This window comes from Physella acuta, unplaced genomic scaffold (assembly GCF_028476545.2).
Source record: "Physella acuta isolate Inbredline_101_S28 unplaced genomic scaffold, ASM2847654v3 ptg001433l, whole genome shotgun sequence".
In the NCBI taxonomy this organism is placed as follows: domain Eukaryota; kingdom Metazoa; phylum Mollusca; class Gastropoda; family Physidae; genus Physella; species Physella acuta.
This window is the reverse complement of record NW_026732948.1, coordinates 240,921-268,283: the sequence shown is the minus strand read 5'-3', so window position 1 is coordinate 268,283 and position 27,363 is coordinate 240,921. Positions and strand designations below refer to the sequence as shown.

At 39.5% G+C, this 27,363-nt stretch overlaps 1 protein-coding gene across 3 annotated transcripts in view; it reads left to right on the top strand.

The window, feature by feature from the left end:
- The window catches only part of LOC131927709 (sclerostin domain-containing protein 1), a 39,547-nt gene extending 13,086 nt beyond the window's left edge, over positions 1-26,461 (top strand). For all 3 annotated transcript variants that reach the window (XM_059283478.1, XM_059283479.1, XM_059283477.1), the window contains exons 4-5: positions 22,982-23,111; positions 23,700-26,461. In XM_059283478.1, the coding sequence (XP_059139461.1) occupies positions 22,982-23,111; positions 23,700-23,934 (365 nt within the window). In that variant the 3' untranslated portion in view covers positions 23,935-26,461. The remainder of the gene's footprint in view (positions 1-22,981; positions 23,112-23,699) is intronic.
- Positions 26,462-27,363: the final 902 nt, after the last annotated feature.

Below are 27,363 nucleotides of genomic sequence, written 5' to 3'. Positions count from 1 at the left end.
GTGGTTAGTTCCTGTGTGTGGCCGGTAGACAGATAGGCCCTAGTTGTGGTTAGTTCCTGTGTGTGGTCGTCAGACAGATAGGCCCTAGTTGTGGTTAGTTCCTGTGTGTGGTGGGCAGACAGATAGGCCCTAGTTGTGGTTAGTTCCTGTGTGTGGTCGTCAGACAGATAGGCCCTAGTAAGCAGTTGTGGTTAGTTCCTGTGTGTGGTCGGCAGACAGATAGGCCCTAGTTGTGGTTAGTGCCTGTTTGTGATGGGCAGACAGATAGGCCCCAGTTGTGGTTAGTTCCTGTGTGTGGTCGTCAGACAGATAGGCCCTAGTTGTGGTTAGTTCCTGTGTGTGGTGGGCAGACAGATAGGCCCTAGTTGTGGTTAGTGCCTGTTTGTGATGGGCAGACAGATAGGCCCTAGTAAGCAGTTGTGGTTAGTTCCTGTGTGTGGTCGTCAGACAGATAGGCCCTAGTAAGCAGTTGTGGTTAGTTCCTGTGTGTGGCCGGTAGACAAATAGGCCCTAGTTGTGGTTAGTTCCTGTGTGTGGTCGTCAGACAGATAGGCCCTAGTTGTGGTTAGCTCCTGTGTGTGGTCGTCAGACAGATAGGCCCTAGTTGTGGTTAGTGCCTGTTTGTGATGGGCAGACAGATAGGCCCCAGTTGTGGTTAGTTCCTGTGTGTGGTGGGCAGACAGATAGGCCCTAGTTGTGGTTAGTTCCTGTGTGTGGTGGGCAGACAGATAGGCCCTAGTAAGCAGTTGTGGTTAGTTCCTGTGTGTGGTGGGCAGACAGATAGGCCCTAGTTGTGGTTAGTGCCTGTTTGTGGTGGGCAGACAGATAGGCCCTAGTTGTGGTTAGTGCCTGTTTGTGGTGGGCAGACAGATAGGCCCCAGTTGTGGTTAGTTCCTGTGTGTGGTCGGCAGACAGATAGGCCCTAGTTGTGGTTAGTTCCTGTGTGTGGTGGGCAGACAGATAGGCCCTAGTTGTGGTTAGTTCCTGTGTGTGGTCGTCAGACAGATAGGCCCTAGTTGTGGTTAGTTCCTGTGTGTGGTCGTCAGACAGATAGGCCCTAGTAAGCAGTTGTGGTTAGTTCCTGTGTGTGGTCGTCAGACAGATAGGCCCTAGTTGTGGTTAGTTCCTGTGTGTGGTCGTCAGACAGATAGGCCCTAGTTGTGGTTAGTTCCTGTGTGTGGTGGGCAGACAGATAGGCCCTAGTAAGCAGTTGTGGTTAGTTCCTGTGTGTGGTCGTCAGACAGATAGGCCCTAGTTGTGGTTAGTTCCTGTGTGTGGTCGTCAGACAGATAGGCCCTAGTTGTGGTTAGTTCCTGTGTGTGGTGGGCAGACAGATAGGCCCTAGTAAGCAGTTGTGGTTAGTTCCTGTGTGTGGTCGTCAGACAGATAGGCCCTAGTTGTGGTTAGTTCCTGTGTGTGGTCGTCAGACAGATAGGCCCTAGTTGTGGTTAGTTCCTGTGTGTGGCCGGTAGACAGATAGGCCCTAGTTGTGGTTAGTTCCTGTGTGTGGTCGGCAGACAGATAGGCCCTAGTTGTGGTTAGTTCCTGTGTGTGGTGGGCAGACAGATAGGCCCTAGTTGTGGTTAGTTCCTGTGTGTGGTCGTCAGACAGATAGGCCCCAGTTGTGGTTAGTTCCTGTGTGTGGTCGTCAGACAGATAGGCCCTAGTTGTGGTTAGTTCCTGTGTGTGGTCGTCAGACAGATAGGCCCTAGTTGTGGTTAGTGCCTGTTTGTGGTGGGCAGACAGATAGGCCCCAGTTGTGGTTAGTTCCTGTGTGTGGTCGGCAGACAGATAGGCCCTAGTTGTGGTTAGTTCCTGTGTGTGGTGGGCAGACAGATAGGCCCTAGTTGTGGTTAGTTCCTGTGTGTGGTCGTCAGACAGATAGGCCCTAGTAAGCAGTTGTGGTTAGTTCCTGTGTGTGGCCGGTAGACAAATAGGCCCTAGTTGTGGTTAGCTCCTGTGTGTGGTCGTCAGACAGATAGGCCCTAGTTGTGGTTAGCTCCTGTGTGTGGTCGTCAGACAGATAGGCCCTAGTTGTGGTTAGTTCCTGTGTCTGGTCGTCAGACAGATAGGCCCTAGTTGTGGTTAGCTCCTGTGTGTGGTCGTCAGACAGATAGGCCCTAGTTGTGGTTAGTGCCTGTTTGTGATGGGCAGACAGATAGGCCCCAGTTGTGGTTAGTTCCTGTGTGTGGTGGGCAGACAGATAGGCCCTAGTTGTGGTTAGTTCCTGTGTGTGGTGGGCAGACAGATAGGCCCTAGTTGTGGTTAGTTCCTGTGTGTGGTCGTCAGACAGATAGGCCCTAGTTGTGGTTAGTTCTTGTGTGTGGTCGGCAGACAGATAGGCCCTAGTAAGCAGTTGTGGTTAGTTCCTGTGTGTGGTGGGCAGACAGATAGGCCCTAGTTGTGGTTAGTTCCTGTGTGTGGTGGGCAGACAGATAGGCCCTAGTTGTGGTTAGTTCCTGTGTGTGGTCGGCAGACAGATAGGCCCTAGTTGTGGTTAGTTCCTGTGTGTGGTGGGCAGACAGATAGGCCCTAGTTGTGGTTAGTTCCTGTGTGTGGTCGTCAGATAAGCCCTAGTTGTGGTTAGTTCCTGTGTGTGGTGGGCAGGAGACACGGCCTTACCTTCTGGCCATGGAGATTTTTATTTGGTGGGTTTTAGAAAATAGAAGTTGTTGCTTCAGTGACCAATGTACGACTAGGTAGTAAACTGTGATTGAAGAGATTTCTCTTTTTTGTTTATGCTATGGTCGGGGACTTGGATTGGTGATTGATTTGTATCAATCAGTCACACACTCAAGCATTATTTGGTTGCAACGGCAGTTTTAAAATACTCCTGAACTAGTGTATTTTCTGTATTGAACAGTGGCCATTGTTGCCATAATTGCGCCGCATATGCTGCAGGGTAAATGTATATAATGTGTTTTCTAGTCGCACTTCTCACGGAGAAATGCCTCTACCTTACATAATCCATGGACTTGATACCGCAAGATATTGGGAATAATAGGAGCTGCACTGAGGTGCAACCCCCCCCCCCCCCCTTATACCCTCTACTTCTCATGCCCTTCTCCATTCTCCCAAAACGCTCTCTTGTTATGTAAATATTTTATTTGTCGACACTTTATATTAAACTGCTTCGTATGGGTTGCGTTGTAAAGAGCTTTGATTTTTTTTTTTTTAAAGTTTCAGTTTAGTGTCTTGTTCATAGGCTAGAGTTTTGGTTTGAAAATTAGTTTTTAATCTTAGGCTATAGTTCTAAAAGTTTATTTTCTAGGTTAATCGTTCGTATTATACTACGCGGTTAAACGTTTGTTGAGGCTTCTAACAGATTCACTTCTTAGTTGTGGAGGGAAAAGTATATCAACCTTTACAACATTCATCTTAAAGCTACAAGGTTTTTCTTGTAGGTTTGTTTTCAAATATGGTATCTTAATGTTGACCTATTTATAATGCTGTGATTTCTTTCAAACTTTGCAGATACTTATTTATATAGCAAACATTTTTCATATAACCCATGGGTAGATAACGTGATTTAACAGTTGCACTCACTAGATCAGCCAAGTGACTGAGGTGAGTTGTCTTCCCGGATTTTCTCAAACCTGACCGCCGACAGCGGTCGTTAACAAAGGGCCGAAAAATTAGAGCAATGATCGTAAGCTATTGATCAGGTTTTTAACTCAAATATAACTTTTTTTAGTCGTGTGTAGTGTCGACTTAAGATTAAACAGAATGGTAAAAGTTAAATATGCTGCTAATGGTTTTAAAAACTTTAATATCGACATACTATCTTAATGTTTTTAAATTCTAAGGCACTAAGTATAAAATTAAACATTTATAAAAACATCGGTAACAGCAAACATTTAAATAATAAATAATGTTTTAAATAGTTAAAAAAGTCACGGTGTCTCAAAAAAAGATTTTAAAGACCAAAGCTCTTACTTTAATATTTAAATAATTAATAATTTGCCTTTTTTTGTACCGTATATTAAAAGCTTGTTTTCTTATTTTAAAATGAATAGGATTTGTATTAAAGTTGAATATGTTAGTTTGCTATCATTGTCCCGACAGTTAGTACTGCTGTAGTGCTGCTAATGCTCAAATAACTGCAGCTGTCTTTCGGAATACTTAATGCAAATCCTATTGAATCGCGATTTTAAAAATCCGGGGATATGTTTATTAAGCTTGCCTTTGGTGAAATGAGTCATATGGGTCCTTACATGCAGCCTGCCCTTCCCGTCCCTCGCTCTAGCCACCGTAGTTTCCCCGCCATACACAAGAGGTGCAACTCGCTTACCTTGAGCCACCAGGGCGACCTTGTTTTCACTCGATACTTTCGCGGGCTTCTTCAATCCACCCCTTCAAAGTTTTTTTTTTTCTCGTGAAAATTATAATGTTAAATGAAGTAACATCGAGCTGCTTTATGTGTTTCGTGTGATGCTGATATTACGTGCATGTTCCTTAGGGTTTAATGATCACCCAGAAGCTTTTGTATTCCGACACAACTCAACTGATCGTTAAAACACACACACATAGCCGAGGATGGGGGAGGCAAGAATGGCTACCACCCAAGATTAAAATATCTTGTATCATATGTGCATACAACAGGCTATATGTTTACCTTTGCACAAGTATATTTTGTTTGTGTTTATGATTTGTCTTGACGGCAGAAACTTATACTTTAATTCTAAGAAGGGAGTTTTCAGACCAAAGCGGACAATAATTTTGTAGTTAATTAAAGCAAGACTGCTCAGCTATTGAAAACAAAAATTCTTGCGTCAATGTAATCATTATTTGTAAGTAAATCATATAGTAAATAAGGTGTGGACCCGTTCCACGCCTCAGCATGGAGCACAATATAAGGAAAAATAGCAACGGGTTCCCTCCCTCTATAGCTTATATGAAATAATTCAAGCTTTCTACCCTTATCTTTCTTTTTCTTCCGGTTTTAAACGCTGGACAATTGACGTTCTAAAGCGGCCATTCATCTCGAGGGCTTCGTCAGCCCCTGACACGTGTCTCACCATCGCCTTGACGTTTTCGTGGTCACGCTTAGCGACATCTGAAGCACCGACGCCGATCGTGGACACGTGCACCTTCATGACAAGTACTTGAGTGAAGTGAGGCCATTGTGCCGTCAACAGTTTGGGTGGGAGCCCAACGACGGCCCAGTACGGAGAGCTATTGTGGTATTTGCCTCACCAATGAAAAGTACGGCGGGTGAATAGAAAAAAAAAATGCAAGATGAGTTCTATTTAGGGCGTGGCATAACTCCTTCCATGTTCATTGAAGTGAACAGTATTTCCACCTCAATGCCAGTTTGGCGACAAGTTGCGCTTGTTTCAACTGTGACTCGCTCTGTTACCTCATGTATAAAACATGTCTGAAACTATTCTGTTATCTGCGACAATGTTGCAGGATAGCGGTTGGTTATAACTGTCGTCCGTCCTAATGGTGCTACATGTTGCCCACTGGTTTCTGTTGATTTTTTTTTTTTCATGTTCAAAGTTTCAATCAAGATGGAATCAAAAGCCACCTAAGTTGTGGTTCATTTGTTATAATGGCTCCCATATGTTACATTTAGCAACCAGTCAAGTTAAATTTTCTTTCTCGAAATTCACTGCATCTTAGAAGTAGTTTAATATAAAGTGCCGACAAATAATTATTTAAAAAACAGAGCTATTACCATTTCCGCTTAACTCTCATTAATATATTCATAAGAAAAAAAATGAGTTTGTTTTTCATACTGAATACTATTTTTGTGGTAACAACAACATCTTAATATTCCACCCCAACAGCTAATTTAGCCCTACATAGAGCTATTGAATGTTTTAAGGTAACATCTTAATTTTTTTTTAAATCGATCCATAAGTTAGATAATAATACTATTGATATCGTTAAAATAAAATACTTAAAAAAAACTTTTTAAAAAACCACGTTTTTCTTGTGGACTAAAAAGTAGAAAATAACTATTTACATACATTTGATGACAAAAAACGTGGGTACGTTCACCATCAAATTTCCCGACCCATCTGCCCGACCCACGTTTTTTGTCATTAAATGTATGTAAATAGTTATTTTCTACTTTTTAGTCCACAAGAAAAACGTGGTTTTTTAAAAAGTTTTTTTTAAGTATTTTATTTTCTCCTTTTTAGTCCGTTGCTACACATGAAAAACGTGTTTTTTAAAAAAAGTTTTTTATATAGTTTATTTTCTACTTTATCCAATGACTTGATTAAGTATGACTTGACTAAGTATTTATAAATACACGGACTAAAAATCTTGAGCGACCAGGATTCGAACCTGGGTTGTCGCGGCCACAACGCGAAGTACTAACCACTATACGATCACGGCCAGCGCGCTCACATCGATTGGGGCCGAAGTAACTGTGTCAATAGGCCTTCAGTCTTGTCGGTATCTTTAGAAATCATGTCCTCAATTTTATGGTCCGTAGGGCGTAATTAAATTAAGCTAATTACGGTCTCTAATTGCTAGTTTTTATGATTGCATCTGAAATTGTTAGGCGAAAGTAGCCTGCATGCCAAATTTCAGATCTATAGAGCAATCAGAAGTGGGCTAATTTTCGATGTCAATTTTAACAACAAACATCCAAACAACCAAACAAATAAACGCGAAGCTGAGTTAAGAAAAACGTGTTAATGACATTTGGTGTTGCTAATTTTATAAGAGTACACAAAACCGTTTGGTGAATCAGCTAACAGTAGTCCGGAAACTTAAATGGATGGACATTTATTTAGCTGAAGCCTAACCACACCTTCCTATTTTCATCTCTCTCACACACACATGCACCCACATACGCGAAACTCTGAAAATGGATTGGTCACACGTTTTGCTAGAGCCTTTGCTGATATAGAGTCGAGGGTGGCCCACAGCATGGACATTGGATGTCTTGCAAAAGTAAGGAGTAGTTTGGCGTCTTGTAAATGAAAACGTTTGGTCTAAATCTTGCGGTATAGCTACTCCCCTTGTTTTCTGCAACCAGCTTTAATCCAACCGTCGTCATCCCACATTTTTTAAACATTGGCTAGCGGCGATATTTTCTAGCTTCCAATATATTTCTTTTATCTTCTGTAACCTTAAAACTTTGGCTAGTGTTTGTAGTTTTGTCGAGCGTTAAAAAACACCACCGCCATCTATGCATAGAACATCTAATTACGCTGCATCTTACATAACATGTGGATTTGCGACTGCAATTGGTAAGTCCAAGTGGAGATAGCTACCATTGCCTACACAGGGGAGATAAGCTACTAAAGATTAACAATAACTTTGTTGCCACATTTTATAGGTCAAGTGCCAGCTCTAATACAGGGGCAGGGAGTGGAGAAAAGGATATCGCCAGGTCCGTAACGCCATGTAGTATCGGTGTGAAGCCGTAGTATCGGTGTCTATGGATTTTATTTAAAGGAAGGTATCGACATGACACGTAATCGTTTCGATCAATTATTTCGCTGCCTTTTCGTTTTAATTGATATTTGACCCTTGCAGTTTCTACGCTTCGCCGTACACACCCCACCACGATAAGAATCTCTTCATATTATGTTCTACTTTTATTTTTTAGCCCGTATTTTTCGCCCACCGCTTCCCTCCCCTGGAAGTGAAAGAAAAACTTGTCAATGAATGTATTACAAAGCCGATACACTCGAGGAGAGCGGCCCATTTTGATCGTCTGCTGATATGTGTGTGTCCCCTCCCGCTACCCATCAAAACTGTACCACAGTCTTCTTACAAAAAGCACGTTTTTTTTTCTTTCTTTTTAGTTGTGCAACCTCTCTGCTTGTATTGAACAACCCCCCGCCCTCCCCCCAACTCTAACACGTTTTCGAAAGTTATCGTTATATGGGAAGGGGAGAGGGGGGAATGGGTAGACACTGGTTTCTACCTTTACACGCTTTTCTTGTTGGTTAAAGCGTGTCTGAATGAATTAAATTATATGACCTTGACATTCAGTTAAAACGTCTTGGGCATCACCAGCTGCTATCGTGTGCTGTCGTTTGCTGACTTGTAAAAAAAAAAATTAGATCTAGGTGAGAGATGTCTGTTTTTCACGCGCGTGTTACAACGTTGTCGTTAATTTCATGTATCTAAGACAAAGATCGCTGTCTTTATTGCTGTTACAACATTTCGTTAATTTCATGTATCTAAGACAAAGATCGCTGTTTTTATTGCTGTTACTTCCATCTGTAATGGTCTAGAGATTGGAGACAGGATGTTTCGACTTTTCTTCAACAATAGTTTATGCAATAAGGCGAACTCATGTCGTCACATATCTCTATTCTAAAAGCTTTTCGGTTGTGTTTCTTGTTCTGCTGTGTAGAGTGTTATTTAAAGTACTTTTCAGACTAATATTTAAAGAAAACACTGTTCGTAGATCAGACTATGGTCTAGTAAAAACACATGGACGAATTCAGTCTATAGGTCCTTACCATCTGGGCTACACTTCGAATAGAAAGAAATCACTATCTCACCAAAATTTCTCTTCACCATGTGCGATGAAAAGTTGACTGAAAGTGTTTTTGGTATGCTTTAACAAAAACATATTAAGTAAATCTAGTCCTATATACTTTATGTACAGCAGTGGTTCTTAACCAGGTTTCGATCGAACGCCAGGGGCTCGGTTCGTCGGTGAGTCAGTCTCAGGGGTTCGGTGCGTCGGTGAGTCAGTCTCAGGGGTTTGGTGGAGGTCAAGACACACCCGACTTTAATGATCCATGGTCGGATTTTGTCAGTGAGGAATAGAGAACTATTAAGGAGGTTTCGGTGAATACCGGCTTCTCCGAAAAGGTTAAGAACCACTCATCTAGAGGTCGTGAGCCTACTATTGGAATGATGATTTAGAGAATAGGTGGGCCAACTGTTAGAATGATGATTTAGAGGATATGTACGTCTACTCTAAGCACGGTGGTTTAACGATTGTGTGCTATTGGAACCAGTCTTACCGCCTACTTCTAGCACCTGGGTCGTCAGGTCGTCACATGATGAAAGCCTGACTCACGTTGTCGATCCCAGCTTTCTTTGTTCCAGTTTTAACGTTGTTTTTCAACGCCACAAAGAAAACGGACTTGACCATCCTGATAATGAATTCTTTGATTCCGTCACCCCGTCGCTGTGTTAATAATTAGATTGTATTGATTCTCTGACTAGTCAGGGGTGGCCATTCACAATGGCAACAATGAACACCTGAAATACATTTGCTAAAACGTATTTCATCCGGTGAGTAAAAAGTGATTCATCATGACGTCATCGTATGCCTGTCATCAGTGTTTCTTTCAGACCTTTTTCTCCGGGGGTAGGGTGCACTGTCGTGTTTCACGTCTCTTGTACAATGAGTGGGAAGGGGGGTTAGGGTGCACTGTCGTGTTTCACGTCTCTTGTTCATTGAAGGGGGGGGGGGGGGGGTAAGGGTGCACTGTCGTGTTTCACGTCTCTTGTACAATGACTGGAGGTGTTTTAGGGTGCACTGTCGTGTTTCACGTCTCTTGTACAATGACTGGAGGTGTTTTAGGGTGCACTGTCGTGTTTCACGTCTCTTGTACAATGACTGGAGGTGTTTTAGGGTGCACTGTCGTGTTTCACGTCTCTTGTACAATGACTGGAGGTGTTTTAGGGTGCACTGTCGTATTTCACGTCTCTTGTACAATGACTGGAGGTGTTTTAGGGTGCACTGTCGTATTTCACGTCTCTTGTACAATGACTGGAGGTGTTTTAGGGTGCACTGTCGTATTTCACGTCTCTTGTACAATGACTGGAGGTGTTTTAGGGTGCACTGTCGTGTTTCACGTCTCTTGTACAATGACTGGAGGTGTTTTAGGGTGCACTGTCGTGTTTCACGTCTCTTGTACAATGACTGGAGGTGTTTTAGGGTGCACTGTCGTATTTCACGTCACTTGTACACTGACTGGAGGTGTTTTAGGGTGCACTGTCGTATTTCAACAAATCAAGTGTTAATGACCGTGGTGAGCGGAGATGATTAAACTGGGGGAGGGGGGGGGGGGGATCTAGCGTGGGAACTATTCTCATTCATCTCTCTAGTTCTATATTTTACATGTGTCGCTTACTCTGGTGTACGCCGTGGATTTTAGAACTTCATTTATTTTCTCTCAAACCTCCCCATTTACGCAGTATTGAAATTTCGAAAACAGATTGTTAATGGGCAAACATTGGTGGTTCTGTTTACATCAGTAGCATTCAAAGAAGTATTTTTAAAACACATAAAAAAATAATATTTAAAATAATGAAAGATTTTAATTTTGACGAGAAAACTAAACTTGAGGCTAAAGTTACGGCGCGAGAAAGCTTGATTGGACATAAAGACTTAGATTATGAATAATATATATATATATATATATATATATATATATATATATATATATATATATATATATATATATATATATATATATATATATATATATATATATATATATATATATATATATATATATATATATATATAACTGAAAACACAGTAATAAACGTACATTGGATGGTCTGTGTGTCCCCCTTTAAAAGTCATGTTTTATTGTTCTGTTATAGATCGCTGCTGGGTGATAAAAGCGAGTGAGAGGCCGCTGAGAGATAAAATATAACTACGTTTTTATGCAGACGTTATTGTTATCTCTTTTGTTATCTTTACATTTAACAAAGTTTACTTTTGAACCGAAAGTTGCTTGTGACTGAGTTTACAACTGCTCGAGTCAACTTAAGAATAAAATATTTATTTCCTAAAAAAAAAGCTTCTCCCATTCATTCGCTGGTATGTTATAATATTGCAACAGAGATTTTTTTACAAACACATTTCTGTTTTCACCAAAACTATCACTTTTCGTGATCATTGCCGTACTACTATCACCGAAATCTAAGTCAAAATTGTTAAATCGCTGAGCTTTGAATGTCTCCTAATACACATGTACAAATACATGTGTAAAAAAAACGTTATAGTAATAAGCCTTTACAGACTCTGCAAAATAGGAAAATAAATTTTCTCTCTTTATTGAAAGCATCTGTGGTCGAAATGCGTGACATTTCACGAGCGATCAATGCTTTTATCTAAGAACGCAAATTTATCTGATTTTCAGGCCATTTAAAAGTTAATATCTATTAAAAGTTTTTTTTTTAACTTGTTTTATTTTTCACTTTTCAGTAATTATTTCACTAAATGGTGTTGACATAACATATGACCAAACTATTTGCTTTAAAACCAGATCTCCAAAAGACAGTTATTTGCCCCTTCTTAGTCCGTGGTCGACGCTCAGACAAAAAAAAAAGCGGGAATAATCTCCCCTAAACTTTCACGTATATTCTTATACCCTCACCCTGCCTCCCCACCCCCACCCGTGAAAACAGCCGTCCGTGACGACAGTTTACAAACGACGATGAAAAGATCAAGCAGAACTTGTTACTTCCCCTACGTAGCGATATCGCCTGTTGCGCATGCTTTGAGAGCGAGGGAGGGTGAGGGTCAGCGTGCGTACGTGGTGGTGGTGTCCCACATGGTCCCACGTAGAAAATTATATATAGAGATAACACTTCGGGAGTATTCGGGACATGGACATGCTTTTTAATCAGTTTTTACATACTTAGCTTTTTTAAAATAGAATACAAATTACTAAAAATGTGACGGAAGGCAGAGAATTAAATCTTTTACTTATAGATCTATGTGAAATTCCGTTTATCTATCTGAAACAGTACTCAAGTTTTAGGCTTTTGAAAAACCAAAAGTAGAATAAGTTCCACTTCCTGTTACTGGATATTGCTGAAAAGTTGATACAGAACTATAAATTTAATATTCTACTTACATATGACATTTCATCAACCTAGCTATAATGGTACTCAAGTTATCGTGTTCCGAGACATACATACATACTTACATATACACACATATACACACATATATACATACAATCATACACACCCACAGACATACAGACAAAAATTGCAAAACTATATTTTTCCGACTCATGGAGGTGTAAAACGTCGAGATTTGTTGTGAATATCTGTTTCGATTTTTTGCACGATTGCAATACTTCCTATGCACTTCGTATACGAGATAGTAAAAAACTACCAGCCGTTAAAAACAGTTCATCGAACGATAGCTTTTAGAACAATCGCTAGAATATAATTTTCTCCTCTTTAATCAATGAAATTAGTAATCTTTTAATTAAATTTTAATTAGGGATCAAATGTCTATTAAGATTAAAATAAATGAGATATTCTTACATTGCCAAACTTATCTAGAAATCGCTGTATTAGAAGTGGGTCGAAACTGAGCTTTGCCACACATCCACAAATAATCAAACAAGCAGACATAGTAAACTAAAGAAAAGCTTTTAATACTATATATACTTGTGTTTGTAAATTTAGAATTGACCATTTTTCTGGGTCAAAATAAAAAACTAAAAAAATAAACCCAAAAATATCAATTAAGTCGTTGACGGCGTAGCAGGGTGGTAGAGTGCTCGGCTGCTAACACTAAGTCTCGAGTTTGTATCCCAAAAGTTAACTGTCTCATGATAATTCTTTTCATATGCGGCCATGGTCACAAAAACGGGTGAACTCTACTTCATTTGCTCCGTAGACCGCCTTGTTTGAGAGGATAACTTAATATAAAGAAAACAACAATTTTCTTCTTTTTAGTGTATTTAAAAGTGAGCTATTACAAATGCTTTTAAAGTCAGTATTTTTTCGTTCTGCTTTTTAGTATCTAAAGATTTTAATGGTTAGTTTAATTACATTGAAAATAATATTTCATTGGTTTTTTTTTGTGTGTGTGTGTCGGAGATGCACTTATCTACAAAGTTTTAAACAATTGGCTCCATCAGAAATGAATGGAAAGTGAGTTCTGGTGCATGAGTTTGACCTTGAGCTTACGGACACTGTGAAGTCCATAGGTTGTTAAAACAATGAACGTATCATACACGCCGTTAGCCTCGCCGAAGTAAAACCTACTCGATGAAGTGTTGTACGTCAGACTTGCTGTCAGTGAGCCTTGTTCATTGATGGATGGCGGAGTCCAATCGTGGGAAAATATTTGACCATCAGCATTCGTTTGGCGGTGTTTACCTAGGTACATTTAGGCGGTAGGTTATAACAACCTATGTTATCTCAGGTTAATATTCATAGCTTGTATGTTTTGTCAACCTGGGACTTCAGATTGCATAACATTTTAATTTTTTTTTTGGTACTTGGATAGTTAGCATTTTAATAGCTAATAGGGGAACTCGGGAAATTTTAATTACAAGTCAAATAAACTGGCCATCCTACGGAATTTCGCACTTCTAATTTGAGTAAAACAAACTAATTTGAGTAAAACAAACGTAAAAAACAACTTTATAATGAGATACACTGAAAGTAATAAAAATGAATAAAAATTTCTTACTTTTATAAAAGCATTGGACGCTAAAATGAATAAGAGATTTCAGAAGCAATCTATACTTTTATTGATTTAAGCAAATGTTGTATATTTATTTATTTCGGTGCGTTTAAAAGCTTATTGTTGAAACGTTTTATATATTTGTTTAATTTTCTACTTTTTAGTAATTCTTTGTAAAATTAAGCGACACTACTTGTAGAAGTATTTTGCTTAACCCGATCAGTGGCTCGTCTAAAAGGCAGAATCTGCCCCTTCTTATTAACTCCCGTGAAAATTTGTTAACACGCTGATCTAGTATTCTCTTGAGATTAATTAATTCTGTTATCTCCCTTTTCAGTATTGAATATACAAAATGTATATTAATTTTTTATTACTAATTTAATATATAATTAAACTAAAAACTAGATATTTTTGCATTGTCATATCACCCACCAAAGACAAGCATGTTTTAAGAGTTTGAACGAAACCGCCGCATTAGAACTGGGTTACAAGATTCGCCACAAACAGGCATTGAGTACTAAAGCTTCTAATAAAAAATAACTGGCTTTACTCGATCTAGTCACCCAAAGACCTGGTGTTGAAAACACAAGAGATGACAATAGCCACCTCAACTATTACTAGTGCAGTACTACTAACACACATGAGCCAACAAGACGTGTCACTTTACTGTTACAACGAAGCCATGATTTCAACAAAGACGTGCCGATGCATGTGTCTTGATGGTTCAACTAGGTAATAAATTAAATTCTTTTAAAAGGACATACAGGTGGCAGTGCACTGCAGTCACAACAACTGGTATATACAAACATGTATATACATATACCTAATAATGATAGATAGATAGATAGATAGATAGATAGATAGATAGATAGATAGATAGATAGATAGATAGATAGATAGATAGATAGATAGGTAGGTAGGTAGGTAGGTAGGTAGGTAGGTAGGTAGGTAGGTAGGTAGGTAGGTAGGTAGGTAGGCAGGCAGGCAGGCAGGCAGGCAGGCAGGCAGATAGATAGATAGATAGATAGATAGATAGATAGATAGATAGATAGATAGATAGCTATGTAGGTAGGTAGGTAGGCAGGCAGACAGACAGATAGATAGATAGATAGATAGATAGATAGATAGATAGATAGATAGATAGATAGATAGATAGATAGATAGATAGATAGATAGGTAGGTAGGTAGGTAGGTAGGTAGGTAGGTAGGTAGGTAGGTAGGTAGGTAGGTAGGTAGGTAGGCAGGCAGGCAGGCAGATAGATAGATAGATAGATAGATAGATAGATAGATAGATAGATAGATAGATAGATAGATAGCTATGTAGGTAGGTAGGTAGGCAGGCAGGCAGGCAGACAGATAGATAGATAGATAGATAGATAGATAGATAGATAGATAGATAGATAGATAGATAGATAGATAGATAGATAGATAGATAGATAGATAGATAGATAGATAGATAGATAGATAGATAGATATTATGATGGTCCTTATTTTCGAAATTTTGATTTTTTTTAATGGGGCACCTCTAATTGGGTTCTATTTTGTGAAATAAAAACTTCAGTTAAATTTTTATTTTGGATCGGGTTATATTTGAGGGTCACTACTTGAGTCATCATATATTCGCATACATTTATCAAATAACATGTTTTTATTATTAAACCCAGTTGAGATTGTAGAAAAGTTCAAGAAATCATAAAATAATATAAAATGTGATCAGCATATATTTTTCCCATTACTTTCGGTTTTGAAAAACAATGTCATATATTAATCTTTTTTATTTTTTATTTATTTATTTTATTTTTTTATAAACCAAATAAAATTGTGTTTCTGTTGAACTTGGTTAATACTATTCTTATTCTTGGTGAGTATAGAAGTGCTATTTTTAGAAAATTATATCGTTGTTATTTAAATCTTTTAAATCTTTCAAAGATGATGACTAGCGTTATTCATTTTTCGAAAATAAAAATAAGATAAGTAGCTATAGGCAAACAAGTTTTTGTCTGATTATAAGCGGTATTAACCGTTTGTTTTACACAATTGCTATCAAAATATCGATATGATGTTGTTATAATTATGACGTGACAAAATAATCTCTCCAGACAATAGAGTTTTTTGACAAACGGACACCGGACAATACTCTAAATAGATCACCCACATTAACAAAATACACAAAAGGAGCTAAGTATACGGCGGGACCTAAAGTACGGAAGAAGCTTAATGTAATGCGAGTTCTAGCGAGAGTAAATTGGTAGGGATTCTTAATGCTGTGGTAGTGTTGATTGAAATAAGGCACTTATCACCATTTGAGCCGGTAGATTTGTCATGGCTTTGAAATCATTCTGTTATTTGTTTAGTAGACAAACTAGTATGTGAGTGTTGTTACATATGTAACATTGTTACAAATGTATATGTTATGGCAATAAACATTGTTGCAAATGTATGTGGCTACAACAGTTCGTGCCAATATATATATATATATATATATATATATATATATATATATATATATATATATATATATATATATATATATATATATATATCAGTCAGTTATCTTTAAAGATTTTAGAACCATTTAAGTACACACACACATGTGCTTTTTACTTGCATCGCAGTGACTTATTATAAATGGATAGGATTTATTTATATAACGACTTAAATTTTGTATATAGTTGGCACTGTTTTTACTTTTTCACATAACGTGAATAAAATATTAAATACACGCACATTGCTAAAACATATTTAACGGATCAATATCAAATAATACTTTCGCTTAGATTAATAAAAAAATCGGATACATTTTAATAACAGTAGGGTAAAAAAAACTAATTAATTAAAATATTTTATAATTTTTCCAAGGGAGGTAATTTAAAAAGAAATTCAACTCACGCTAATTAAAAAAATTGTGAATGCAAACTCTGCGGACGTTCAAGAGGACATTATTGTTAGAATATTATAATTAGCATGTACCGTGGTAGGTAAAATACGGATATTTTAAATATTTCCTTTTGTTTATTTTATAGATACGTTGGGTATTATAGTCGTTTATCAAGTTGAATCTGGCGGTTCCGCCGGATGCAATTTAGCGCCCCAGGCTAGACTGTGAGCACTATGTGTTTATATTTGCATTTAAGTTGTGTTTATGTTTTTTTGCCTTTGTATTTGGTTTGTGTTTTCGTTTGTGTTGTGTTTGTGTTTTCTTTTGTGTTTGTGTTTAGTTTTGTTCTGTACCCAAGTTGGTACATTTAAAAAAAGATTCACCATGGAGGAGCACGGGTATGCAGCTAGTGTATATATATATATATATATATATATATATATATATATATATATATATATATATATATATATAATTGGACTGTATAATTAATCAATACTGTTTAAAAGTTCATAAATTCATTCACACCATGCACGTGGTGTGAATACTTGGTACAACGATTGGACGAAGGTGGAGGAGGGAGGCTGAGTCGATAAAATTAACCGAATCTAACTCTGTGACCCGAGAATCTTCCCTGAAAACAAATCCACAGCTGCATGGTCATGGTGGTAATATTGTTGGTTGAATAACTACATCTGCATACTTGCCCTTTTGATAGTGTTGTACTTGTAGACGAAATCTGCGTTCATTGTCAGGTTATTAAAGTTACAACGATTTTTGCCTAAATTGTTCTGTTTCTGTTTGATAAAAGTGAACTCGTCTTTTTCCTTTTGGATGTCGATACCTCGACCAGCCACACCTGATGGTGTTACCTCGACCAGCCACACCTGATGGTGTTACCTCGACCAGCCACACCTGATGGTGTTACCTCGACCAGCCACAGCTGATGGTGTTACCTCGACCAGCCTCACCTGATGGTGTTACCTCGACCAGCCACACCTGATGGTGTTACCTCGACCAGCCACACCTGATGGTGTTACCTCGACCAGCCACACCTGATGGTGTTACCTCGACCAGCCACACTTGATGGTGTTAACAACTTGATACCTCCCTTTAAATCTCACCGTGCACAACTGTCCTTGTTACCTTCTGTCACACCCACGGTGCCCGTCTAAATTATGCTGCGCAGTGCTAAGACTTTGAACACCTGTGTATTTCTCTCCCCCCCCCCACGTCTAGTAGGCCACACTGTTATATAGGTCTAGCAGGCCACATTGTAATGTGGGTCTAGTAGGCCACACTGTACTGTGGGTCTAGCAGGCCACACTGTTATGTGGGTCTAGTAGGCCACACTGTACTGTGGGTCTAGTAGGCCACACTGTACTGTGGGTCTAGTAGGCCACACTGTACTGTGGGTCTAGTAGGCCACGCTTATGTGGGTCTAGCAGGCCACACTGTACTGTGGGTCTAGCAGGCCACACTGTACTGTGGGTCTAGCAGGCCACACTGTACTGTGGGTCTAGCAGGCCACACTGTACCGTGGGTCTAGTAGGCCACACTGTACTGTGGGTCTAGTAGGCCACACTGTACTGTGGGTCTAGCAGGCCACACTGTACTGTGGGTCTAGCAGGCCACACTGTTATGTGGGTCTAGTAGGCCATAGAGTACTGTGGGTCTAGTAGGCCACACTGTACTGTGGGTCTAGCAGGCCACACTGTACTGTGGGTCTAGCAGGCCACACTGTACTGTGGGTCTAGTAGGCCACACTGTTATGTGGGTCTAGTAGGCCACACTGTACTGTGGGTCTAGTAGGCCACGCTTATGTGGGTCTAGCAGGCCACACTGTACTGTGGGTCTAGCAGGCCACACTGTACTGTGGGTCTAGCAGGCCACACTGTTATGTGGGTCTAGTAGGCCACACTGTACTGTGGGTCTAGTAGGCCACACTGTACTGTGGGTCTAGCAGGCCACACTGTACTGAGGGTCTAGCAGGTCACACTGTTATGTGGGTCTAGTAGGCCATAGAGTACTGTGGGTCTAGTAGGCCACACTGTACTGTGGGTCTAGTAGGCCACACTGTACTGTGGGTCTAGTAGGCCACACTGTACTGTGGGTCTAGCAGGCCACACTGTACTGTGGGTCTAGCAGGCCACACTGTTATGTGGGTCTAGCAGGCCACACTGTACTGTGGGTCTAGTAGGCCACACTGTACTGTGGGTCTAGTAGGCCATAGAGTACTGTGGGTCTAGTAGGCCACGCTTATGTGGGTCTAGTAGGCCACACTGTACTGTGGGTCTAGTAGGCCATAGAGTACTGTGGGTCTAGTAGGCCACGCTTATGTGGGTCTAGCAGGCCACACTGTACTGTGGGTCTAGTAGGCCATAGAGTACTGTGGGTCTAGTAGGCCACACTGTACTGTGGGTCTAGTAGGCCACGCTTATGTGGGTCTAGCAGGCCACACTGTACTGTGGGTCTAGTAGGCCACACTGTACTGTGGGTCTAGCAGGCCACACTGTACTGTGGGTCTAGCAGGCCACACTGTACTGTGGGTCTAGTAGGCCACACTGTACTGTGGGTCTAGCAGGCCACACTGTACTGTGGGTCTAGCAGGCCACACTGTACTGTGGGTCTAGTAGGCCATAGAGTACTGTGGGTCTAGTAGGCCACGCTTATGTGGGTCTAGTAGGCCACACTGTACTGTGGGTCTAGCAGGCCACACTGTACTGTGGGTCTAGCAGGCCACACTGTACTGTGGGTCTAGCAGGCCACACTGTACTGTGGGTCTAGCAGTGGGTCTAGCAGGCCACACTGTACTGTGGGTCTAGCAGGCCACACTGTACTGTGGGTCTAGTAGGCCACACTGTACTGTGGGTCTAGTAGGCCACACTGTACTGTGGGTCTAGCAGGCCACACTGTTATATGGGTCTAGCAGGCCACACTGTACTGTGGGTCTAGTAGGCCATAGAGTACTGTGGGTCTAGCAGGCCACACTGTACTGTGGGTCTAGTAGGCCATAGAGTACTGTGGGTCTAGTAGGCCACACTGTACTGTGGGTCTAGTAGGCCATAGAGTACTGTGGGTCTAGCAGGCCACACTGTACTGTGGGTCTAGTAGGCCATAGAGTACTGTGGGTCTAGTAGGCCATAGAGTACTGTGGGTCTAGCAGGCCACACTGTACTGTGGGTCTAGTAGGCCATAGAGTACTGTGGGTCTAGTAGGCCACGCTTATGTGGGTCTAGTAGGCCACACTGTACTGTGGGTCTAGTAGGCCATAGAGTACTGTGGGTCTAGTAGGCCACGCTTATGTGGGTCTAGCAGGCCACACTGTACTGTGGGTCTAGCAGGCCACACTGTACTGTGGGTCTAGTAGGCCACACTGTTATGTGGGTCTAGTAGGCCACACTGTACTGTGGGTCTAGTAGGCCACACTGTATTGTGTAAGCTGTCCTTAATCTTTAAATTTCTATCTAAACTAGACTTCGTTTCTATAGATACAGGATCTAGTTGCTTGAACCATCTGTGCCGGTCTGACCACTTCTGTACAACTAAATAAACCTTGTTGTTTTGAATTGATGAGAACCTTAAGTGGTGTGGATATATATTTTTATGACAGTTTTTGTTACAGCTGTAGTACTAATCACGATTAAACCTGTCATGATACATGGACTTCATTTAGTCAATGCAGGTGATTTAGGCACCACAGGGGTATAATAAGCGGCCCTCGTGTTATAAAGTATATGTTTCGTCTGATATGTATATCTGTATCTATGTTCGCAGATATATGGAAACCAGTATTTCTTTTTGACTGACAATAAAGATAAAATAAAAACGACATGCATTTAAAAGATATTGAAGTGTTTTTTTAGATGGATGGACAGATAGACCAAAATAGAAACTGTGTATTTGTGATTGACACACTCAAAGACAGAAGACAGAGCCTGAGTCTTAAAGTATGCAAGTTCAACAAACCGTGTTTGCGTTACGGTCTTGTTTACATTTACGAATTGGACAAGGGTCGCATGTTTGAAGCGAGGGTGGCATACTGCTAGCAGGCCACTCTTGTCAGCCACCTTGTGGAAGAAAAATACTACAGACCCAGTTTACCGTCTGATCAAAGGGACCACAAACTAAATCCTCCCGCCGTTTCTCTGGTTAATGCTGACCTTTTCACCAGTCTCATGGACCGCATTACACGCCAAGGACATTTTGTGTTTGCGCAGTTTTCTCTGGCGTGTTGATCAAGATATCGTCTTTTTTTACAGTCTAGTTTACCATGCGTATATTGGCCTATGTATATATATTTATATTGATTTATATGTACGGCAGCATAATTACTAGACCTACATTATTTTAACATATCCATTGTGTTACAACATTTTAAAGTTCTGTTGTTTTTTTTTAAATGGAAAAAGAAGATTGCCATTTACTGGCAAGTAATGACGTCACTTTGCGTAGATGGCCAGTTACTGGCAATTGATGACGTCACTTTGTGTGTGAAAATGGTCGATCGAAGTAATCGACAATCATGATTAGGTTGTAAAATAATGTAATGGCTAACATCAAAAACCAAAAAAAAAAGCTTTTGTAGCTGTTTTATTTCCACAAAGCTGTCTATACCCTGATATTATTACTTACTATAGGCTTTTAAATGGCATCCGCAGAGTTCAACGAGAAGCCCCCTCCCCCCCCCCAATCATTTTGTTGACAAGTATTTTTAAACGATGTGCCTTTGTTAATTTTGTCTTCAAGCTGCCTTATAAACTTTAAGAGTCAAAAGCTTGAAAACTTGAAAATTTAGTATTTTAAAAAAAAATTTAGAAAATTTGTAAATTCAGAGAACTTGATTTTTTTTTTTTTTTTTTTTTTTTTGCCATTTGAGGCTCCATTTATATTTATTTACATTAACGCGACATTTGAACCTGAAGTTTGACTTGAGTAAGACAAACTTGGACTGGCGATATCATAGATCGTGGACTTAAAAATGAAGCATAACCTTTTACTCTAAGCTTTTGCGGTAAATGTTTTTTAAGGGTCATCCATAAATGACGTCACGCTTTTTTTGACGAATTTTACCTCCCCCCTCCCCTCCGTCACACGTCGTCACAAAAAGTCAGACACCCCCCCCCCCCCTTAAAATGACGTCACACCTCAACCTACAACCCCCCTCAAAATTGCAGTTGAATTTTTTTTAAACATCGATATTTTTCCAAAATCTTGTCTAAACTATTACAATTTATTAAAACAGTTATCTAAAACGCGAAATAACGTCTAAAATTCGTTTTCTAACATTGCTTTTTTATAATGCAAAAATGTGACGTCGCAACATCTGAACCCCCCCCCCCTCCCCCTCATCACACATCGTCACAAAATTTTGGACCCCCCTCCCCCCCCCCTACGAGTGTGACGTCATTTATGGATGACCCCTTAATCAACTTCAACTTTTGAAGACAACGTGACTTTGTTTACATTTTCCGTGTGAAAATGAGAAAACACATAAAAAAAAAAGTATCCTTTTTTTTAAAAAATTGTTAAGTAACCGAAAATAGTAAACATGAAATACGTCCAATCGTCAGTCTTACAAAAACGACACGATTAAGTTTTTAAAAGAACGTCTATTTAAATACCACAGAGCTGGAGGTTTAAAATATTTAGAGTAAAGCCTCCTGCGAGACATTTTTGATATCACCAGAATCATTGGGTCATTTTTATTGATTAATCGGAATGTTTTCAATGTTTTTAACTAGCTATTTCTTATGTGAATGGGATAGGTGAGTTGTGTTCGGGCATGGGACGTTGTGTTGCCCCCGCTAGCTTGATGTCTATATATAGCTACAAAACTTGTCAATCTCTGAGACAACTGCCATGTTGAGTTTGACAAGAATGGATGGGGATGTTGACAAGAAGTATTTTTAAAGTCTTATTTTAAATGTTACGCTGATGGTTACAAGTTGAAGTTCCCACTGAACGTTAAGAAACTATCGTTTGGTATCGCTCTAGAATACTGCGTGAAGTATAAAAAGAACCTCACCCCTACAGTTCCAACAGCGTGCTTCTACTGTTTATCTCAGCTTCCGTTTTACTCTGGAGCTGTTTAAATTGTATTCATTAGATAACCTTGATTTAATTATCTTTGTTTTTGTTATTCTTGTCTTTCATTTCCTGTACATTCCTTGACGTTGATTGCGTCACAACATACCAGAGCATTTTTTCCCCGACCTTATAGTTTGTTTATGTAATGACGTAAGTAAACATATACTAGCCAGCCTGGCAAGTGTTAATGCCTTCAACGTCGCCAACTGATGTTCTTCTCTCAAATCGTAACATAACTGCACTGACTTCTTGATTTAACCTACTTTATCAATGTTTCAAATGGACACGATTTTTCTTGTATTTATTGCTTATTAAAAAGTCCATTTAGAATCTAGTAACGTGAGCAGGGCTAGAGGGTTTAAGGAGCCTTGTACATAAACTGTTCACTCAAGGAGAAATATGTTAAGAGCAGAAAACTGTTGCTTTTTCTCTGATTAATTTTATGTAACGTCGTAAATAAATGTTTGTAAGTGGCATTCCTACATTAATCTATTTGTATTTAAAGGCAGCAATGAGATCTAACCCCAGACATAAAAACTCACATATGTTTTCTAACCACAGACATAAAATCTTCCATGTTTTATAACATCATTCTTAAAATCTCACATGATATGTTTGTCTCCTCACAGAGGACATTCAAGTTGGTTGTCGTGAACTTCGTGCCAGACGTTACATCTCAGATGGTTTCTGTACATCAGAGACGCCCATCTTGGAGGTTGTGTGTACAGGCAATTGTTTACCTATAAAAGAATTAGAATGGTGAGTAATACAGGCAATTGTTTACCTATAAAAGAATTAGAATGGTGAGTAATACAGGCATTTGTTTACCTATAAAAGAATTAGAATGGTGAGTAATACAGGCAATTGTTTACCTATAAAAGAATTAGAATGGTGAGTAATACAGGCATTTGTTTACCTATAAAAGAATTAGAATGGTGAGTAATACAGTCAATTGTTTACCTATAAAAGAATTAGAATGGTGAGTAATACAGTCAATTGTTTACCTATAAAAGAATTAGAATGGTGAGTAATACTGTCAATTGTTTACCTATAAAAGAATTAGAATGGTGAGTAATACAGTCAATTGTTTACCTATAAAAGAATTAGAATGGTGAGTAATACAGTCAATTGTTTACCTATAAAAGAATTAGAATGGTGAGTAATACAGTCAATTGTTTATCTATAAAAGAATTAGAATGGTGAATAATACAGGCAATTGTTTACCTATAAAAGAGTTAGAGAGGAGAGATATACAGGCAATTTTATTATGACTTGTAACCTCTTTGTGCCGTTTAATTTTGTTTACTCCAGGTTTACTGCAAGTAATTTTTTTTTAATTTGTTCCAGGTATGCAGAGTTCATCAAGACTATTGGAACGCAAAAGCTTCAAAATTTCAATTGTGTGGATGATGTAGTGACCAAGAAGAAAGTCAAACTGTTATGTCAAGATGGCTCTCTTCGCGAGTACAGAATAAAAGTCGTCAAAAGCTGTAAATGTAAAAAAATCAAAAACATTCACAACCGGACCTCTCAACAAATAAAAGAAAAAAAGAAAAAAAAGAAAGCAGAAAAGGGTTCATGACATTCTAGAATTAGACGCTTAGCCTTTGCTTAAGCCAGTTCTTGACTTGCATGTAAATATTATAAATACTGCCTCGTCCACGTTCCAATGTTGCACACTACTTAGCTTGAGAATGGTTATGATTCAGTTATTTCACCATGATACTATTATGGCCAAGAAAAACTGTAACACTGTTATGGTCATATTACTACAACATTCCTGAGGCTATAGTGCTACAACATTCCTATGGCCATAATACTACAACATTCCTATGGCCATAGTACTACACGATTCCTGAGGCCGTAGTACTACAACATTCCTATGGCCATAATACTACAACATTCCTGGGGCTATAATACTACAACATTCCTATGGCCATAATACTACAACATTCCTATGACCATAATACTACAACATTCCTATGGCCATAATACTACAACATTCCTATGGCCATAATACTACAACATTCCTATGGCCATAATACTACAACATCTCTGAGGCCTTAATATTACAACATCTCTGAGGCCTTAATATTCCAACATGCCTGTGGCCATAAAATGTCAAAATTCCTGAGTCCATAATACTACAACAGTTGTGAGACTATAAAACTTCAATGTGCTAATAAGCTCAAATCCTTGGCCAACCACTTCCATATTTCTAAGGAAATACCTCAAGGTACATTTAGCACCAATAACACCAACTTGACTCATTTCCAATAACTTACAACACCAACTCACCAAATGCCAACAACACCAAATGCCAACAACACCAACTCACCAAATGCCAACAAAACAAACTCATCAAATGCCAACAACACAAACTCACCAAATGCCAACAACACCAACTCATCAAATGCCAACAACACAAACTCACCAAATGCCAACAACACCAACTCATCAAATGCCAACAACACAAACTCACCAAATGCCACCAACACCAACTGACACCTAATGACACCAATACCAACTGACCAGAGTGCGATATATACCATCTTGTTAACATAACCATACATTTCTCTTACATAAAAAAAAATCAAGCTCATCTCCCAGTTCTCTCCCTTGTTGGTTCAAGGAATATCCAGTTCTAAATGGCCCGCAGTCTTCTACATCAAGTAACGTGGGCTGACGTAAAAATCAGATGAAAAATGTTTTTAAACTTATCTGGACTGAAGTACCTAGACGGATAAACAGAAGAAGAAAAACTTTTGTTTCTTGGAAACTTGCGTGCCAAATTCTTTTTCTTCATTCCCCCAAAAAGGATACATCGAGGTTTTCTTTTGACAAAACGGGGCATTCATTTCTTTTTCTCAAGCTGGTCACTCTTTCGGGCAGCACTTAAGATGTACAGCACTTGCTAGGTTGCGAAGATCTGAAATATGTAGCTTAGATGTTAGCTCTACACTGCCATGTTCTCTAGTTTGGACCCAACATCGTGACGTCCCACACAAAGCATAGCGAGGTTTTTACTCCACACACCGGGTGTACCTGAGCTTGTGGTGATATACCTACCTGTAGGCAAACTGGCTAGATTTATACAGGTAGGCTATACAACACATACGTTACTCCAACAGTTAAAATTTGAATTATGACGTCGGCAGCTAAGCTCTGAACTATGACGTCAGTAGTAAGATGTTGAACTGAAACGCAAAAAGATCGGATTATATTTTTAACTGTTGGCCTGTGACGTCACATGAGCTATATGACGCGGACATCAGCAGGCAGGATATGTGAGATTTTGGCGGGTATGCTATGGCTACAAGAAGTCTGATAGGATCAGCACATTGTGAACGACAATAGAGCAGGAACGAAGGTTTCATAGACGGATGTGTTTCGGATTTGAGAGTAAGATGCGGAGAGGCGCTGAGACCTCGGCTACTAGATGGGCTAGACGTGTGTGACACTAGATGAGCACTGCTTTAAGATGGATCTGTGCTGCTTGTGTATGGACACTCAGAACCGTTCATCTTACATCGTTCTCACCAAGATATGAACAGCGCCTGTTATGTGTATGAGCATGTGTGTGACATAGTTTTTATGTATATTATTTATTGATTCCATGTTGATGGAAGAAGGCGTGCTTGTAGTCCCCGTGTTGTTTCTAGAGTTCCTGGCGATAGCAAGCACTACTTCCTTCTTTGTCTATGTTACTGCAGCTAATTTGTACCCATTTTTTTTTCAATTCCTTTTGCTAGTTTCGCTTGGTACACAGTATGATTGTAATCCAGTTTCTAAGCACATCAATGGGCATGTGTACATACTACACTTTGATGGATTCATATCGCCCCCACCGTCCCCTGCTCCCCTCGGAGCATGCAATTGCTACTCCACCACCGACCCACGGGACTGTAGTGGCCCACGGTAAGGGTAAGCGGTAGGGTTCGACATTTTGGAGCTGCTAAAAAAACGTTGAACTAATGGTCTCCAGGTTTGACCATTCCAGCAGATGTGCCAAAAATCTTTTTCTTGTTGCTTGTTGCAAACTCAAATGTTTACAGTTCTTATTGCCACATTATATATATATATATATATATATATATATATATATATATATATATATATATATATATATATATATATATATATATATATATGTCCAAAAAATGTCGCCAGCATAACTGTTTTTTAAAGAATCAATATTTTTACCAACAAAAATCAAGTGATGAAATGTGTATTATAAAAACGTTTCAGTTGTTTAGAGTGGTTAGGCTTAAAAAAAAACAACTGCTACTTGCAAACATGTAATACAGTGGAATCTCTTGTTGTTTTTATTTTAATTACACCCCCCCCCTGCTTTTTTTTCTCTCCTCCTTTCGTCGGTGGTTTGTGTCCTCCGTGCTTTTTGTCCTGGATTTCATCTAAGCTTAATGTTATTAACAATTTTATCATGTCTCAACCACCACAGCCATTGCTGCCTCTGTTGAACAATGCAGCTTCCCCCCCCCCCCCCATACTTTTATACTGCTGCCTCACCACCTCCTTCCCCGTTTCTCTGACTTAACAAATCGCCTGGAAGAGGTTTTTAGTCACCTGTTTCATACAACAGTGTCAAATTTTATCGAGCACAGTATTGATTCAATGGAAGCCTCGATAGCATGTTCGAGTGTAAGGAATAAAATATAAAGGATCCGTGTGGACAAACACATTACAAACCAGTTCCAATGGAACAATGGCACCTCCCAGCAGAGAGATTCCACTGTATGCTAGGGGGGGGGGGTTACTAAATATACTGTCGTCAGCTTTAAAACGGATTAGCAACTAGAAATATTTTGAATGAGTAAAAAGCTGATCTGGCATGTGTTTATGGATTAGCAACTAGAAATATTTTGAATGAGTAAAAAGCTGAATTGGCATGAGTTGATTAATGTTTTAAATACTGTGATGCTTTATGTTAAATCTTGTTTCATAGCACATTCCCTACTGTACAGAGTTATATAGAACCTGGAGACGTATA